The following is a 16,754-nucleotide window of genomic DNA, read 5'->3' as shown; positions in this document are numbered from 1 at the left end:
ATTTAAGACAAGTGTCTCTTTGAAGGTGATTAGATGTTTTATTTTTAATTCCACAGGTGATCTAGAAATAATGGATGGAGACTGTTCAAACTCATCCATACACGGACATAGGCAAAATTCATTAAGAAAAATCTAGTTAGTTTTCCCTGTAACCATTTTAGCACCATTATCTGACAGAACAAAACATTCATCAAAATCCCTCTAAAAGAAAAGATTATCACACAATGGTCATCAACATCTGCTTAAAATTTCTTCGCATTATATTGAATATGCATGCTCTCTCCTTTGCATATGTTGTTTTGTGTGTGTGTGTGTGTGTGTGTGTGTGTGTGTGTGTGTGTGTGTGTGTGTGTGTGTGTGTGTGTGTGTGTGTGTGTGTGTGTGTGTGTTTCAGAGGTGTGTGTAGATATAAACCTGATCTTTGCCTCTTTGTTGGCCTTTTAATTGAACAGCGAGCCTGCCAAGAAATACCAGCTGCTATCGTGTTGCAGGGATCAACACCTCAGTCCACAGTAGAGCTCCCATTATAATGCCATTGGACATTCCCATCATATATGCCCTACCTAGCAGTGAGCTGACGTGAAACTGTTGTAACCTTTAAAAGGAGCGCGGTGTGAGATATCTCACCCAGATAACAATTTCCCTGGGACAACTTTAATAACCCTCTTGTACATTATTTCATCTGATATACAGTAATAACCCGAAGCTCCTGCATATGGTCCTCATATCCTCATATCTTGCCACTTTATTTTCTACTATAAATCTAATTAACTATTCCTCTTGTGTCTGTAGCTAAGATACAACACACAGAGGAGACCCTCATGCTCAAAATCATTATCACATTATCCACGCGTACAGTCGCTGGAGCTTTTATTTTTTTTAATCATATTATCCTCACAAGCTATCAACTAAACCTGGCGTCTCATAAAGCAGAAGGCCTGCTGTTATCTGCACTCTGAGCCTGTGTTTTCTGAACATGTAGAGAAAGAGCTGGAAGTCTACCAGAGCATCGCAGACCTCACAGTGAAGGCAAAAGATCAGGCGGTTTTCAAGTGCGAGGTGTCAGATGAGAACGTGAGGGGAACCTGGTACAAGAATGGCGTCGAAGTCAAGCCTGATGCCAGAGTGAACATCACGCATATTGGCAGGTGAGGACATGTTTGCACGTGGTAATGCGTGTTCGGTATGCTGCCTGCACTCCATGACGCCACAAGCTAAAGTTTTTGACCCCGTAGGATCCACAAACTGACCATTGATGACGTCAAACCGGAGGATGAGGGGGACTACACATTTGTGCCAGATGGCTATGCTTTCAACCTCTCTGCTAAACTAAATTTCTTGGGTAAAATGTGTGCTTTTATATTCTTACACTTTAAAATTAGAGTCTCTTTAGAGACTCACATGTTCAAATTTTACTTAAATAACTTATTTAATTGTTTTTTTCTTGATTTCCAAGAGGTGAAGATTGATTATGTGCCACGCCAAGGTACACAGCCACCAACTTACGCAGATTGTACCAGTCATAATACAAAATATTTTTCCATTTTAACCATTTACATTACGTTCACAGATCCTCCTAAGATCCACTTAGACTGTATGGGTCGCACCGCCGAGTCAACCATTGTGGTGGTGGCTGGCAACAAACTACGTCTGGACGTCCCCATCACTGGAGACCCAGCTCCAACAGTGATCTGGACCAAAGGAGAAAAGGTAAGACAAATGGAAGGCTTGTGCTATTAATCATTAATTAAGACATGTGCCACCAGTCCAGAGTTATATAGGTAAGATTTGAAATCTGGAAAAAAAAAAACCCACTTCATTCATTACCAAAGACACACTGATCAATCACAACATTAAATCACCTACGTGACAGCGTACAGGTCACTGTTGTGCCACCAAAACTGTTCTGACCCAGGTGAGACCTTCGAGGTTGGATAGCGGAGCCTACAAGCTCAATTTGATTGAGATACAGGGATCTCAGAAGCCAGGAAAAAAGATCTTTTTGTTTGGTTTTGCTGGGTGAGGTGGCTGGCTGCCATCGGGGAGTGCTATCATCATGGGGGTGCATGTCCTTAAATAATGTAACTGCAGTGCAATGAGAAGATGAATGTTGTTCATTTTACCTGTCTGCAGTTTCAGTGTTGTAGCTGATTAGTTTATATTTGTAGCTGATTATTTTATATTTGAAAGACATACTAATACTGCATTTTAAAAATGAATGCAACAATATGTTACATGCTTCCAATATTAAACAAGCCAAGGAAGTATATTTTCATCAAATTGCTTTTGATAATCTAAAGTGGAACAGGCTAGTTCTTCCATATTCCATATTCCATTCCTCCCTGCTTTGGCTTGTAAACTTTGATGCTTTCACCGAGCTGAGTAAGCACAGTGCTGCTAATGGCTTCCAACAGTGATGCTAGCTGTAGTTTGCAAGTCTTTGATTTGAGGGGACCCTCTCTGTCCTCTTTGGCTTTTAAGGCTTTGCTCTGCTCAAATGTAGGCTAGTTCTGTAAAACCCGGTGGAGATGACAAAGGAGGGCATACAACCTCTTGGACCACGAAGGATGGGGAAGTAAGTGTACTTTTCATTATATGCTTATTTTTTGTTTGTTTTTTTTCACTCACGCCAGCACTGCCAGCGCATGCCTCAGTTTCTACGCATGTGCACTTGCTGACCTTTACAAGCTTTTGTGACACATAAACAGTAACGTCACATGTCATGCATTTAGATTTGCAAATGTATTGTAGAAATGTGCTGTAAACCTGCTGTCTTACAGCTTGAGCTTTGAAAAGACTTTAACAAGAAAACCTCAAAGAGCAGAAGTAACAATTGTAAACTAATACATGGATTTTCTTAAAAACACTTTCTCCAGTGAATACCATGGTTTTTTCCTTCCTCTGTGTCAGTTTTAAACACTAAGAACAGGATAAAACTGCATGCAGAGTTCATCCATGTCACTAAGGTAAGAGCATGTTATGACTCTTCCCTAAGACAGACAGAGGGCACAGGAGGCTGAGCAGCAAGTACAATGTGTACAGTATGGAAAAGGTATAAACCATATGAGCATGAAAACGACATTTGGAAGCTCTCTTGCCACAAGGGGTCACGACAGCAGGTAGTTCCACACGTCTGATTTGGCAGAGTTTTTTGCCTGATGTGACTCCAATGGGGATATTTGTATCTAGTTGAAAATGAGCTAGCAACCTTTTGTTTGGCAAGCAAATGTGTTAACTGCTACACAACTGGAGATAAAATATGCAACTAAATACTAGATTCCAACACTAAATGTAGTAATTGAGAAATATTGTCAAGGTATAATATTAAGTTTGTCATAAAGGAAGCAAGAGCAGCATCACCTCAATCCGGTATTGGTCAAGAAAAAAATTCTAATGGTTAATACTATCAGTCAGACCAGTATGTTATATTAGCATTTTAAAGTTCACCTACTCTGAGACTTAATCTGAAGGTTTTTTACTTTCTATTTTAAAAAAATAAGAGGAATTAATTAGCTCATGAAATTAGATTTCAAATTAGATCTTCAAGTTGTAAAGCAGCAAATTGACATGCTAAATTGTATATTCATGGAAATAATAATGAAAGCATTCAGTGTCTGCATTTATAAAAGCTGATAAATGACTTCAACAAAGTCAAGAAGAAAGGGGAGAAACACCCTTCAAATACGTTATGAGAGTTGAATTTGCATGGTTTGTCCACCACAGGGCACTCTGCAATTTCCTTGTCAGCGACACATGTTTGCAACACTACAAACAACCAGCAGATGTGAGCAGAGTGAGGCAAAGTGTAAAAAAATAATAATTTTAACAAATATTAACTACACAAATGGCAGTGTAAAATATTAGCTGATACACTTGGATTTTTTTTTTAAAAAATCAATAAATATTGTTATTTGTATTCGTCTTAAAAGTCATAATTGATCCGGCTACAACTATCATTTTTAAGAAAGTGCAGCACAAATTCCCCAAAAAAACTTTGCTCAATATAATCGAGTAACTTTCATGGTTGTCCTCATGTAGGTCGTCACAGAGGGAGATGGTAGGATCCATGTGGAAACCACCAAGGGCCACTGCGTCTTCACTATTGAGTGTGCTGAAAGGCAGGATGAGGGAATCTACTCTGTTGTGGTTCGAAACCCTGCTGGGGAAGATACAGCAGATATCCACGTGAAAGTTGTCGGTAAGACATCTTTTATCATTATTCTCCCTACCAAAGCCCCAGCAATACCAATTAACACACACCAACAGCCATCAAAGTTGTAAATTTATGAAATTTATCTATGAATGTCAAACTTTCTTCTGACAAAAAGAAGAGTAATGTTTCTCCTCCAGATGTTCCTGATCCTCCCATGGCTCCCACAATCCTCAGTGTGGGTGAAGATTCCTGTGTCGTTCAATGGGAACCCCCTCTGTTGGACGGTGGCCAGCCAATAATTGGTAAAAATAACTTCTAATGGGCTTTATTTCATAATAATATGAGCCATTTTCTTTTTGCATCTTCCTTTATTTTTCCTTGGAGACACCAAGCCAATGGCAACACACATTTGAATTTGCAGGGTATGTGCTGGAGAGAAAGAAGCTGAAGAGCTACAGGTGGATGAGACTCAACTTTGACCCCTACCCTGAAACCACCTATGAAGCCAAGCGTATGATAGAAGGTGTGCCGTATGAGATGCGAGTCTATGCTGTGAACAGCATTGGTATGTCTCGTCACAGTCCAGCCTCTCAGCCATTTGTGCCAATCGGTGAGTCTGTGAATTTATCTTTAGATTAAATAAACAGAAATAATTGCAACACTGAAATGGATAAGTGGATGTTCCATTTTCATTCAGGTCACTTTCATGAAAAGGTTGATTGATGAGTTGTCTTGGTTGTAAAGACAGATTGTGATAACATTGGCATGTTTGACTTGAATAAGTTGGGTCATGCAAGTTCCAGTGACTTAGTCAGTCTAACGTTTCACTCAGGTCATAGGGCTAGGGTGACTTGTAATGTGGTCATGAGTTCCGGGTCTGTGAACTGCGCATGTAACAAATTAAAAAACAAAAACATGATGATGCAAAGATCATCTCTGAGTTAACTCAGGAGTACAGAGCATGTCTGTTGGCTATAAGGAAGAAGTGGCATTTCTGTGGTATAACGCAAACATGAGTAAATAGTCACTGAGACACCGAACACATGTCAGGCTCCTATGATATTGATTTAGAATGGACTTTTAATTAAAACAATTGATAGTCTATGACTAATTCATCAATAGTCTACTGGGCTGCAGGCACACCAGTTCAGCTCCTGGGCTCCTCTTCTCCAAATCTATGCGGCTGTACTAGATGCAGTATGCAGTTTAGCATTGTTTTACTGAAATATATGACATAATCTGGATGGGAGCATGTGTAGCTCTAAAATCTGTATATACAGACTTTAGAGGCATTGATGGTGCCTTGCCACATATGCAAGTGCCCAGTTCCACAGCCAAACAAGGTTTGGAGTTAGATGCACTCTTTATGACTGTCACTTTTCATTCAGCAGCTCAGGTTTTAGTTGTCTTTTATTGTGGCACTAATTTATCTAAACTGCAGTCTTATCCTACACTTGTTGATTTAAGAGGGAGCATCAGTGTATCCAGATGGTCAGTCACTCCTAAGACAGCTGATTGGGAAACTATCCATGGCATCCCTCTCTATAAATAATGGCCTGGAAGCCCTTGACTCTGCTGGGACCAGCTGCTTAACACACAGGGGGGTCACTGCTTCTGTGGAGGCTGCTGCAGAACAAGTATCGTTATTACAACAAAGACAGCAGGACGAGAAGAGAAGACTGTCAATGAGAGAAAGAAAAAGACCACGTTGAAGAAGCAGATACAACCACCAGTTTAAATTAACAGCAGGACGTCTATGCACCGAGGAAAAATATGACAAAGGCTAAGCTCTCAAAGACGGCTGAGAAGAAGCCAGTGGAAGATAAGAAGTCTTTGGAACGTGTGGAAGAAACGGCAGCTGGGGCTCCAGAGAATGCACAAGCAAACTGTGAACACAGTAAAGCTGAGACAGAGGCACCTCCACCTCCTGATGCAGAACAGGAACCTGGAGCCAGTAGTGCAGAGGCAGCACCCAGTGGAGAAGAGGGAGCACCAGCTGAGGATGAAACACCAGCAAAAGGTGTCACTCTGACAGAAAGTGGTTCTCCTGCAGAGGAAGCTGCAGCCCCAGCAGTGCAGACCCCCGTGGAGCCTGCTGCTGCCGCTGAGCCAGACCCACAGCCTGTTTGCAGTAGGCATTGTTTGATTTAGGATTTTAGGATGTGATTTTTATTTGATTTTATTTTTTGCTGGATTATCATGCAGGTTTTAGAAAAAGGTTCAATCCACACTAGCAAAATTATTATGGTCATAGCTGACTGTATATTTAGGTCATGCTGGCAGTGAATTTTGATTAAGTAAATATTTGTCAGTGCACTGACTGCTCAGCAAATCATTCCCTAACATGTTTACTGGCTGTGCAACACACACAGAAATAGTCACACAATATTTAAAACTTTACACATTTGGTTTCTACATGTTTAAGGGCAAGATGGAGTAGCTATTCAGTTTGTTCATAGTTCCGCATATGCTTTCAGTTTGTCCTCAGAGTGATAACAATAGGGCTAAACTAGCCACTAAATCAGTTCCTCCTCTGTTTCACACAAATTCTAATTAACCCATTGAAGCTGTTCTTCTAACTGTCCTCCTAAAAGAAAAGATTTAATCCAAAGATGTAAGGCCGAAAATCGACCATCTTGGTCTCTATGGATGAGAGACTCCCAGGCAAAAGAGCTGTATAGCGCTCCAGAGCCACAGGTCTGAAATCACGTGTCACACAAAGTATCACAGCCACTTGGACTTTAGCCTGGCAAGTCAAGGTCAGTCATATTCACAGACTCATATTTCACTGGATGGAAAATGATGCCTAAATCTGGCTTATGGGCTAAACGGCCATTTGATAACTAATAACATTTAATATTTAATTAATATGTCTTTGTTGTTCAAGTTAGGACAGGATTAGGCAACCTGACGCTGATTTTCATTATTGGAGATGAAGATTGTGCTAAACCCTGTGGACTATATAAGACCAATAGCTCATCTTCACATACCTCCCACTACAGCTGCCTGAGTATGATCTGTGTATGCTAACAAGAACTTACACAAGTGCATACTGAATTTAACTTGACGGTCTACCACTGCTTCTTAAACACAGAAATGTAATAAATGCTGTCGATTATTATCTTATTGGATGTAGTCAAGCTTATACTAGCAAGCTATATATACAATTATAGAGTGTAGAGGAACACTGCAGGAAAGAAAGATGCAAATTAGCCCAGATATCTATACAGAATTCATCAAAACTGCAGCACAGGAAATTCTGGATGGTCTGTTAGTAAAATTACTGCAAGGCAAACAGCATCATTGTCATAATTCAATTAAAATGCTCTAGAACCTGCTTTTTAACTAAGTGTAGATCTTTGCCTTAAAAATAAATTAATTTAAATACAAGATGAGGAAAAATAGTGATTTTCTTTTCTCAGTCATTGCTTACCTGGCATGTTCTCCTTAAATTCTCTTTACATTAGAGTTTTAAATATTTTTATTCAGCCATAAACTGACACACAAAATAGGACCCAGTGAGATCCACTAAGATAGATTATGGTGATTTCTGATGCAAAAGGTATCTGGGGTCATGGAGATTTTACATTTTAAATGTACAGTCGAGAGCATTTAATAACATTCACACTATGTGGAGCCTATATTAAAAATCTCACATTATACTGCATTTAGCAACACAACATTCATCTTCACTCAAATATTAACATCATCTCTAAAAAATATCTACAAAAGGCCTTTTTATCATCGATGTGATCAATTGTAAGAGGATAAAAAGTTAAAAAGATTGTGCATTAATATATAACATATATGATCCCTAAATTCTAAAGCTCTCTGTCACTGTCCTGACACTGATGACAGACTGATTGTGGAAGGAATTATTTTAAATAAAATGAATGACAAACTAGCATCTACCTGGGGTTTCAAGAAAGACATAATGTGCAGCAAAAGTGGAGGAAATGGAGAGAAGACCTGTTCCTCATAACTAACCTGAGGTTTGAGTTAGCCCTCTGGCTTTGAGCTTTTCCTCATTACAGGGTTCACAAATTTTACTAGGCCTCCTTTTTTGGAACAGGACTCTAAAGTGTAATGAAATGCAATTTATTAGGTAGACTTTAAGAAGGGAGTTTTTTTTTTTCTTACTGTCTATGACTTGGAGCTTGCTGACTTGACCTGGTGTGGAACAAAAGAAAAGGAAAGCTGCAGTGTAATGTGATGATGGCTCTGAAGAAGGGTTAAATAATCTTGTACTGATTATTGTCATCCACTTGTCGAGTAATTAATTAAAGTAATGTATTGCTTTAAAGCTCTAGCTGACTCAAAGGGACATTTATGTGCTCTCTGCCTCTTCCTCAGCTCCTACAAGCGAGCCCCTTGGACTGTGCGTCGACGACGTCAGTGACACTTCTATCACGTTGAAGTGGCGGCGGCCTGAGAGAATTGGCTCAGCTGACCTTGAGGGCTATGGGATTGAGTACTGCAAGGAGGGTAGTACGTACCGGAGCAAGTTGCATTTATGCTAATTTCCACATCATAACTCTGTGATTTGAGTTTATTTGAATTTTTTGTGGTTTCTGGCAACAGCTGATGAATGGATACCAGCAATGGAGGGTCTGACAGAGAGGACGTCGACGGTGATCAAAGGCCTCACCACCGGAGACAAGCTGCAGTTCCGTGTGCGAGCCTACAACATGGCGGGACCAAGTGCTCCCGCCACTCTGGCTCAGCCCGTCACCATCAGAGAGATTATGCGTGAGTAATTATAGATTACACGCTTCATTATTCGCTTGCATCCTTTAGTTCCCTACGTGGACGTGATACACAATACTCAGCCATTTTTTCATACTCTTATTTTGTGTTTTATTTTCACAGAACGCCCTAAAATTTGGCTTCCAAGAAATCTCCGTCAGACTCTTATCAAGAAAGTTGGAGACACCATGAACATCGTGATTCCATTTCAGGTGGCTTCATGAACACATGAAACACAACAAGGGATGTTACCTATGTTTGATATCAAAGTAAAACATGACTGATGTCTTTATCATTATTGGTCATATCTGGTGGTCATATCAGTGTGACTGGATGGATAAAAAGGTAGGATTATTTCACCTTTCCCAGCACGGACATAAAAAAATGTAAACCTTGGTCTAAAGACGGCGCCAGGTCAAAAGTCACTTTCATGTTAACATGTAGGCTGTCAGTAATTAGGAATGAGGCCACTTAAGAATCTGCTCTTTGGAATCTGGAAACTTCACCTGTAAGGTCAGATCATTGCTTGTAAAACTTGTTTGGGGGAAAATTCATAGTAGTTTCCTCAAAAGTATTTAAGATTTTTTAACTCTGGATCAAAGCAGTGTAGTGATGCCACTTTGAGGTCAACCACTTTTAAAATGAGGTGCCTTTGATATTGACCATAGACTGGTCCAGGTCCAGGTCTGAAAAGGGAAGCCACAGTAGAAATGTTTTGAACCCACACTCTAATGGACCAGCAGGGGGTGAGTCCTGAGTTTGTAAAAAGAAGACAGGTTGTACTGAAGTCTATAGAGAACTGCTCCTCATCTCCCTCACTCTATCACCTCAGCCCTGATTGTGTTCAAAGAAGGAGTTTGCAGTTTTGTTTTGACAAGCTGACCAACTGTGGCAACGCTGAGCAATGTTCTGTTTATGAGCTGCTGTTTGAACTTGTAAGTGTGACAGGAGAGAGCTGAAAGGTTGCTTTTCTTGTCTCTTATTTGCAGACAAACACAGAAGCAATCTGAGTTACAGCCATTCCTTTCTCTTTTCTTGTGATGCAGGGGAAACCCAGGCCAAAAGTCACATGGAGCAAAGATGGGGAGCCCCTAGATCCCACAATAGCTAGTGTTAGGAACAGTGAAGTTGACACGATATTCTTCATCCGCAAAACAGAGAGAAAACATTCTGGGAAGTATGAGCTCCAGGTGCAGATTGAAAACGTGGAGGACAAAGCAGCAGTAACACTGCAGGTCGTTGGTAAGCAGAACTGAACAAATGGAGAGCTACGTTTGACTTCTAATCGGAGTATAAAAAATCACTGCATTAAAACAGCACCACAGATGTTTTGTCAGTGGGCACTGAATGAGAGCTCCTATTTTTTTTTCCTTCTACAGACCTCCCAGGCCCTCCTGAGGCTCTAAAGATTGTTGATACCTGGGGTTTTAATGTGGCGCTTGAGTGGAAGCCTCCAAAGGACAACGGAAACTGTGAAATAACCGGTTACACCATTCAGAAAGCCGACAAAAAGACTATGGTGAGACTGCGCTAGAAAGCTTTTTGGAGTCCAGCTGGATCCAAACACTAGTTCTCGCTTTTGCTTTTAGCATGTTTTTCCATGCTTTTCCACCCAATAATGAGCAGCTCAATTCAATAAAAGCAGAGATTAATTTAATGTTTTAATTTACCTAATACTTTCCTGTCCCTTTTTCCACGTTTCAGTACCAAAAGTTACATAGAGCAGACGTTCAGGTTAGGAAAATCCTGGTGGACAGAATCTATTGGAAGCACTTTTGCTCCACTTTCTTGTGGTACCATGCCTGTTCCAACTTTATGGTACCTGTGCCAGTAATAGAAATTTGTGCAATATGTTCCACATGGGGAACCTTTGGTAATTTTTGTTGCTAGTGCGTTTCTCCAGTGGTCAGGTTAGGTAGAAGAGATAATAACACTCAAATCTAAATTTCTTTCTCCCTGGCCCAACCGTCTGTGGTCCTGGATGAGGTCAGATTAATATTTTAGTCTCCCTCCTGGAACATATCCTCTAATTACAGCAGCTTATGCTGAACATGCAGTTTCTGCTGGCACACGGGAGAAGTTTGGTTTCTGGAATTTGTATTTGGAAACATCTGCATAGTTTGGTTACATTTAGGTAACAAAACTATTTTTTAAGTTAACAAAGTCTAAATATAAGTCAGCAGTTAACAAAGATTTATTAAATCAATGAGGCTTGGGACTCTCAAGCAAGCCCTACTTATCCACCACAGCCTGCTCCCAGCACCAACTTAGTCAGTCAGTTATTACAGTCAGTTATTACAGTTGTGGTCAGTTTACATACAGTTTTTAAGTTTACATAAACTCATCATGGGCATAAATGGTAACGGTAAATGTCCTGTATTTGTATAGTGCTTTACTAGTCCCTAAGGACCCCAAAGCGCTTTACACAACCAGTCATCCACCCATTCACACACTGGTGATGGCAAGCTACATTGTAGCCACAGCCACCCTGGGGCGCACTGACAGAGGCGAGTAATATTATAGTAATTTGTTTTTTAAATAATTTCTTTCAGCTGTTAACCTATGGTATTTGGTTAATTGTCCCTTATCAAGTTGCACCTTGACCAGATACTTCTGGTGGCCATCAACAAGCCTCTGGCATCACACAGACCCAATTTCTAAGGAGGCCTACACATTTTCAGTAGGGTTTAGGTTGGGAGGTTCGCGAAAGAAGCTAAACGTTTTATCCACTGCAAAGCAGGTTTTGATGTGTGTTTGGGATCATTGTCTTTTTGGAACATCCGTCTGTGTCCAAGTTTGATTATTCCGTCCACTTTGTGCAATGCAGCAGTACCACTGGTAGAAAAGCAGCCCCAAAGTATGATGTTACCACTTTGACCATGCTTAAGAGTTGGTACGTTTTACTCCTCCAAACATACCTCTTGTCATTTTGGCTAAACATCTTAATTTTTGTCTCATCTAAGCACAAAACTTTTCTCTAGAAGTCATTTGGCCTGTTCGGGTGTGCAGCTGCAAACTTCAGTCCACCTTGAAAATGCTGATTTTGGAGCAAAGGCTTCTGCTGTGGTCAATAACCTCTCAGTCTGTGGCGATTTAAACCTTATTGTGAACAGTAACACTGGTGTTCCAACAGTTTCCAGTTAGTGGCAGCTTTGAGCCTTGGTGGTTCTCATCTGATGTTTAAATTTCTTTCTGACCATAGCAAAATGGTAGCAGATCTAAATAACTTGTAGTTACGTACAATTGTGTAAACTCCTTATCTTGAAATCTGCAGTTGTTTAGAAACGTCTCCAAGAGACCTTCCCAATTCTACAATTCTCCTTCCTAGATCCTATTGTTAGTATTGGTTACTCCAGTGAGTGCTTGTTAAGATATAAGGCAGAACCTTTCAAAACCACCTATTAAAAAATTAAAGTGACTTTAATGGCGAACCCGTTGTGTATATTTGAGCCTTTTTGCCGACGTTTGATCCTGTGTGGATTATCGAAAACTGCAAATAAATTTGATCTTGAACACCCAATTCTTGTTTTTTAAAGTCAAATTCAGACTCTTCCCAGTAACTTTCCTCTGTGGGTCACTAGTGATGTAATATCTGGCCTCCTGGCAAGAGCTCCAACTGCCACCATCCTCCACCTCGAGCCGCCAGGAACAGTGTCAGCCAGGAATGTCCTAATCTTATCCTTGTAGCTTTGAGCTGGTCCAGATTGTCTGCACAGTGACGCAGGACCATTGTTCCCCTGCCAGCACAGCAAGTGCTCATGTTTCACTCCAGCCATTATTATTAGATCAAATTAAGTTTGCTTGCAACATAGTGAGGTAGGAGTGTTTATTATCATGTTACCAAAAACAGTGTACCTGTTATGTGGCATAGATAAAAGCACTTAGGGCAGGTGTCCTTTAAATAAACCCTTGTCTCAGTGAACAAACAATATATCCTGTGTAACTTTATGTGGGCTGTGCCTTAATGTAAAGATTAAATGTCATAAAATGAAATATTATCATAGCCATCCAGAGTAGCTTCAGGTGTCTTTAAGCTGAAAACTTAAATAAGTATGAATGACACCCTTCTGGACTCTAAATAAAACCAATTTATAAAAGTATGATGATTCATTCTTTTTCCTCACTCGTTCAGTTACATTTGTCTTTAAAGTGGTACTTAAACACTCAATCTGTTTTTTCGTGTGTTTTTTAAAATTAATGTGAAGGAATGGTATACAGTCCATGATCAGTACCGCCGAACCCATTGTGTTGTGTCCGACCTCATCATGGGGAATGAGTACGTGTTCCGAGTCTTTTCCATAAACCTTGTGGGCCTCAGCCCAGAGCCGTACTGCACAAAAGACAGTGTTTACATTCAGAAAACAGGTGAGCAAATATAGCCAGTGTGATGCACTTGTGGTTATGATTATATGCTCTTTGGAACTGAAAGGAAATTATCCAATTGTCATCTCAGGTATCATATACAAGCCACCCAACTACAAGGATCATGACTTTACAGAGGCTCCCAAGTTTACACGCCCTTTGGTGGACCGTTCTGTCATAGCAGGATACAACGCCACCCTAAGCTGCGCCGTGCGAGGAATACCAAAGGTCTGTAGGGTATGAATTAGATGTTTCAAAGATATTCACTTTTACTAGAATTAAACCTTGTTAAACATTTTCCTCTGCTTATATACAGTGCTTAACAATTTTTTAGACCATAAGTGTGTGTGTGTGTGTGTGTGTGTGTGTGTGTGTGTGTGTGTGTGTGTGTGTGTGTGTGTGTGTGTGTGTGTAGATAGATAGATAGATATAGATAGAAAGAATAACTCTATCAGAAAAACTTCAGGAATGCAAATAAATAAGCAAATAAATAAGCACTTTACAAATCCTAAACTAGTACAGAGAAAACCCCACCATCAGATGACCCCCTATGAGCAAGACTCCAGCACGCTGAATGAACAGATCAGCAAAGCTGGCTCTGTGATTGGCTACAAACTGGAAACTTTTGAAGCTGTGGTGGAGAGGAAGTCACTGAACAAACTGTAATCATTATAATCTTGACCACCCTGAAATCTTTATTATTATTATTAGTAGTAGTAGTAGTAGTATTAATTGTATTATTATTATGTTATTCAATCAACATTTAAACTGCTTTCCAAAATCTTTTCCCAAAAATATATACTTACATAATTCTACTTTTCCTCCCTTATTAGCCCAAAGTAACATGGTACAAAAACAAAATGGACATCTCAAATGAAGCCAAGTACAGGATGATCAGTAAGCAAGGTGTCCTGACGCTGGAGATCCGTAAGCCCTGTCCATTTGATGGGGGGGTGTATACGTGCAAAGCAGTCAACGACAGCGGTGAAGACACAGTGGAGTGTAAACTGGAGGTTCGCCGTAAGTAGTTCATGAAATGCATGTGTCCTCTTTTGCATGCCCCACTTAGACTGCACTTTTTCTCCAGCATCCTCCTTTAACACCCCCTTCCACCTCCCTTGTTTGTTCTTAAAGAAAAACATTCACGCACACATGAACTTATCAAATAATTAAAGAAAAATATATAAATATATTTTAGTGTTAATAGCAGAATACAAAAAAAAAAAACATCCACATTTGATGTGAAATGGTTTCTTGGAAAATATTAACTGACCACACACCCCAGAAAATCTTCGACACAACAGTCTTGTATTTATGTATTTATTCCATGAGTAAAATTGGACATTCATTAACAAAGAAAGATAAAGAAACCCATTCAGTTTGATATTTCCCCACATCCTGAATTGGCTCTCAGGCTGCACACTTACTAAGAGATAAACAAGTTTCTGCTGAAGTCCTTTGAGTCCAACTAACAATTCATTTAAATTATGAATTAAACCCGCCGAGCCTTTTCTGTTTTTTCTGTTAAATACTAACATTTTATGAAGTTCTTTCTGAGATAATGTCTTGGGGATTATTGGGAAATTATAGAGCTCTAAATTGTGCTGCAGAAAAATAATCCTGTTAAAAACTGATTTGCAATTTCTGTCATAACTGCAAACATAAAAATAAAATCACATTTGCACAGAGTAAAAGTTGGCATTTTTAATTGTCATAATTTACCCTGTCAAGCTCCAAAATAACCTGTAATATGATGATAATATGATAAGTTCTTAGGAGGGATTTGACAGAGAATTATGGACTTTATTACAGTCTCCACATTTATGAGGTTTTAAATGTCCACTGAGAATGTTTAAACAGTTCAGCTGTATTCATTTATTTTTAATTCAACAATAATTATTAATTGAATCTACAGACAATCATCGCCAAGCTGTGCAACTCTCCTCAGTTATGTGGAGGTGTGACTTTCAGTGAACTTTCAGCATTTTTTAAAAACCAATAAAACAGTAAAAACACACTACAGACATTAATGTTACCTACTCAGCACCTAACAGATTAAGTAATTTTTTGTTTTGTTTTTACTGAATAAAAATCCCCCCTGCCTTGCAGCTCAAATTACTAGAGAAGATAAGAAGGAGCCCAAGAAGGAAAAAATTCAAGAAGCCAACTGAAGAGAAGATGGCATCTCAGAGTTCAGCTCCACATCCTTTTTATGTTTATGTGCTGCTTTCCTCTCCTGCAGTCATCTCACATCATGTTATCCTCACTGTTATATTAGTGTCATGTAAACCACTGGATGACAGAAGTGAATGGGGCTCACTGAATTTGCTGTTCCTTTATTTTCATTTTGCTATAAGTATTTATTATTAATTATCCCAAACAATGATCTTTATTTCAGTCCAGTTCTTGGTATTGATAACAGAGATAACAGTGTTTAGTAAATAGTATCAATATTTAGGAAACTACTGTCTGATTTGCTGCTTGTCTGGGCTGATTTGTGTGCATAAAAATTACTTGAAAACAGAATTACTAAGTGATTTTTTTTCAGTCATGTAGTGTACAGAGCTGTGAGGACTATGTATTTGCTGTCTTTCTACTTTTTAATTTCTTTTCACATTTACATTTAAGATCATCAAAGTTTACACAATATTGGACAAAAATAACCTGAGTAAATTCAAAACAGACTTACAACCACCGTGTTAAATCATGAATTAACTATGATTAATCACATTTTTCTTTTTGGAAAAAAGAAAAAAAAAACTACAGACCTCAGTCCTCAGTTAAGGTCTGAGTTCTTGATTCAACAATATGAAAGGGAAAAAATCACATCTATAGGGGAGCTCCAAGGAGAAAACCACTGCTGACCAAAAAGAATACAAAGACTCATCTTAAATTTGCCAAAAGACCTCTTGTTGATCCCCAAGACTTTTGGGGAAATATTCTGTGGACTGATGAGACAAAAGCTGAACTTTATGGAAAGTTTGAGTCCTGTTACATCTTGCATTAAAACTTCATAGAAAGAACATCAACAGTAAAACATGGTGGTAGTAGTATGATGTTCTGGGGCTGCTTCGCTGCTTCAGGACCTGGACAAATTGCCATAGTTGATGAAACCATGAATTCTGCTCTCTACCAGTAAAGGAGAACATCCGGAGGTAAAGAGTACTTGACTTATGCAGCAGGGCAATGATTAGAAACACACCAGCAAGTCCACCTCTGCATGGCATGAATGCAGGTGTTGGATTGGCCTAGTCAATCTCTGGACTTAAATCCAACAGACTTGTTTTTGCATGACCTTAAACAGGCTGTTCATGCTCAAAAATCCTCCAATGTGTCTGAATTAAAGCAATTCTACAGAGAAGAGTGGGCCAAAATTCATCCACAGTAATGTGAAATATGAAAAAAAAAAACTAAGAAATCAAGAAGTGTACTGTATATGTAGGTGGTATTACATTATAGTGCAGCAAGGATTTTTTGAAAACCCTCAAAGCCT

General features: G+C 39.4%; 1 protein-coding gene across 4 annotated transcripts in view; it reads left to right on the top strand.

The window, feature by feature from the left end:
- Window positions 1–15,787, top strand: part of mybpc3 (myosin binding protein C3) — a 33,484-nt gene extending 17,697 nt beyond the window's left edge. For 2 of the 4 annotated variants that reach the window (XM_026166493.1, XM_026166500.1), the window contains 17 exons: window positions 983–1,148; window positions 1,236–1,342; window positions 1,457–1,486; window positions 1,571–1,710; window positions 2,504–2,575; window positions 4,039–4,198; window positions 4,351–4,455; window positions 4,575–4,763; window positions 8,507–8,641; window positions 8,735–8,902; window positions 9,023–9,111; window positions 9,946–10,141; window positions 10,279–10,418; window positions 13,105–13,264; window positions 13,353–13,489; window positions 14,095–14,281; window positions 15,371–15,787. In XM_026166493.1, the coding sequence (XP_026022278.1) occupies window positions 983–1,148; window positions 1,236–1,342; window positions 1,457–1,486; window positions 1,571–1,710; window positions 2,504–2,575; window positions 4,039–4,198; window positions 4,351–4,455; window positions 4,575–4,763; window positions 8,507–8,641; window positions 8,735–8,902; window positions 9,023–9,111; window positions 9,946–10,141; window positions 10,279–10,418; window positions 13,105–13,264; window positions 13,353–13,489; window positions 14,095–14,281; window positions 15,371–15,432 (2,243 nt within the window). In that variant the 3' untranslated portion in view covers window positions 15,433–15,787. The remainder of the gene's footprint in view (window positions 1–982; window positions 1,149–1,235; window positions 1,343–1,456; window positions 1,487–1,570; window positions 1,711–2,503; window positions 2,576–4,038; window positions 4,199–4,350; window positions 4,456–4,574; window positions 4,764–8,506; window positions 8,642–8,734; window positions 8,903–9,022; window positions 9,112–9,945; window positions 10,142–10,278; window positions 10,419–13,104; window positions 13,265–13,352; window positions 13,490–14,094; window positions 14,282–15,370) is intronic. The other 2 variants (XM_026166519.1, XM_026166508.1) reach the window with 1 other exon arrangement.
- The last annotated feature ends 967 nt before the right edge of the window (window positions 15,788–16,754 follow it).

Source organism: Astatotilapia calliptera, chromosome 1, assembly GCF_900246225.1.
Source record: "Astatotilapia calliptera chromosome 1, fAstCal1.2, whole genome shotgun sequence".
In the NCBI taxonomy this organism is placed as follows: Eukaryota; Metazoa; Chordata; class Actinopteri; order Cichliformes; family Cichlidae; genus Astatotilapia; species Astatotilapia calliptera.
Note: the sequence above shows the minus strand (reverse complement) of the source record. Positions and strands in the feature narration are given on the sequence as shown.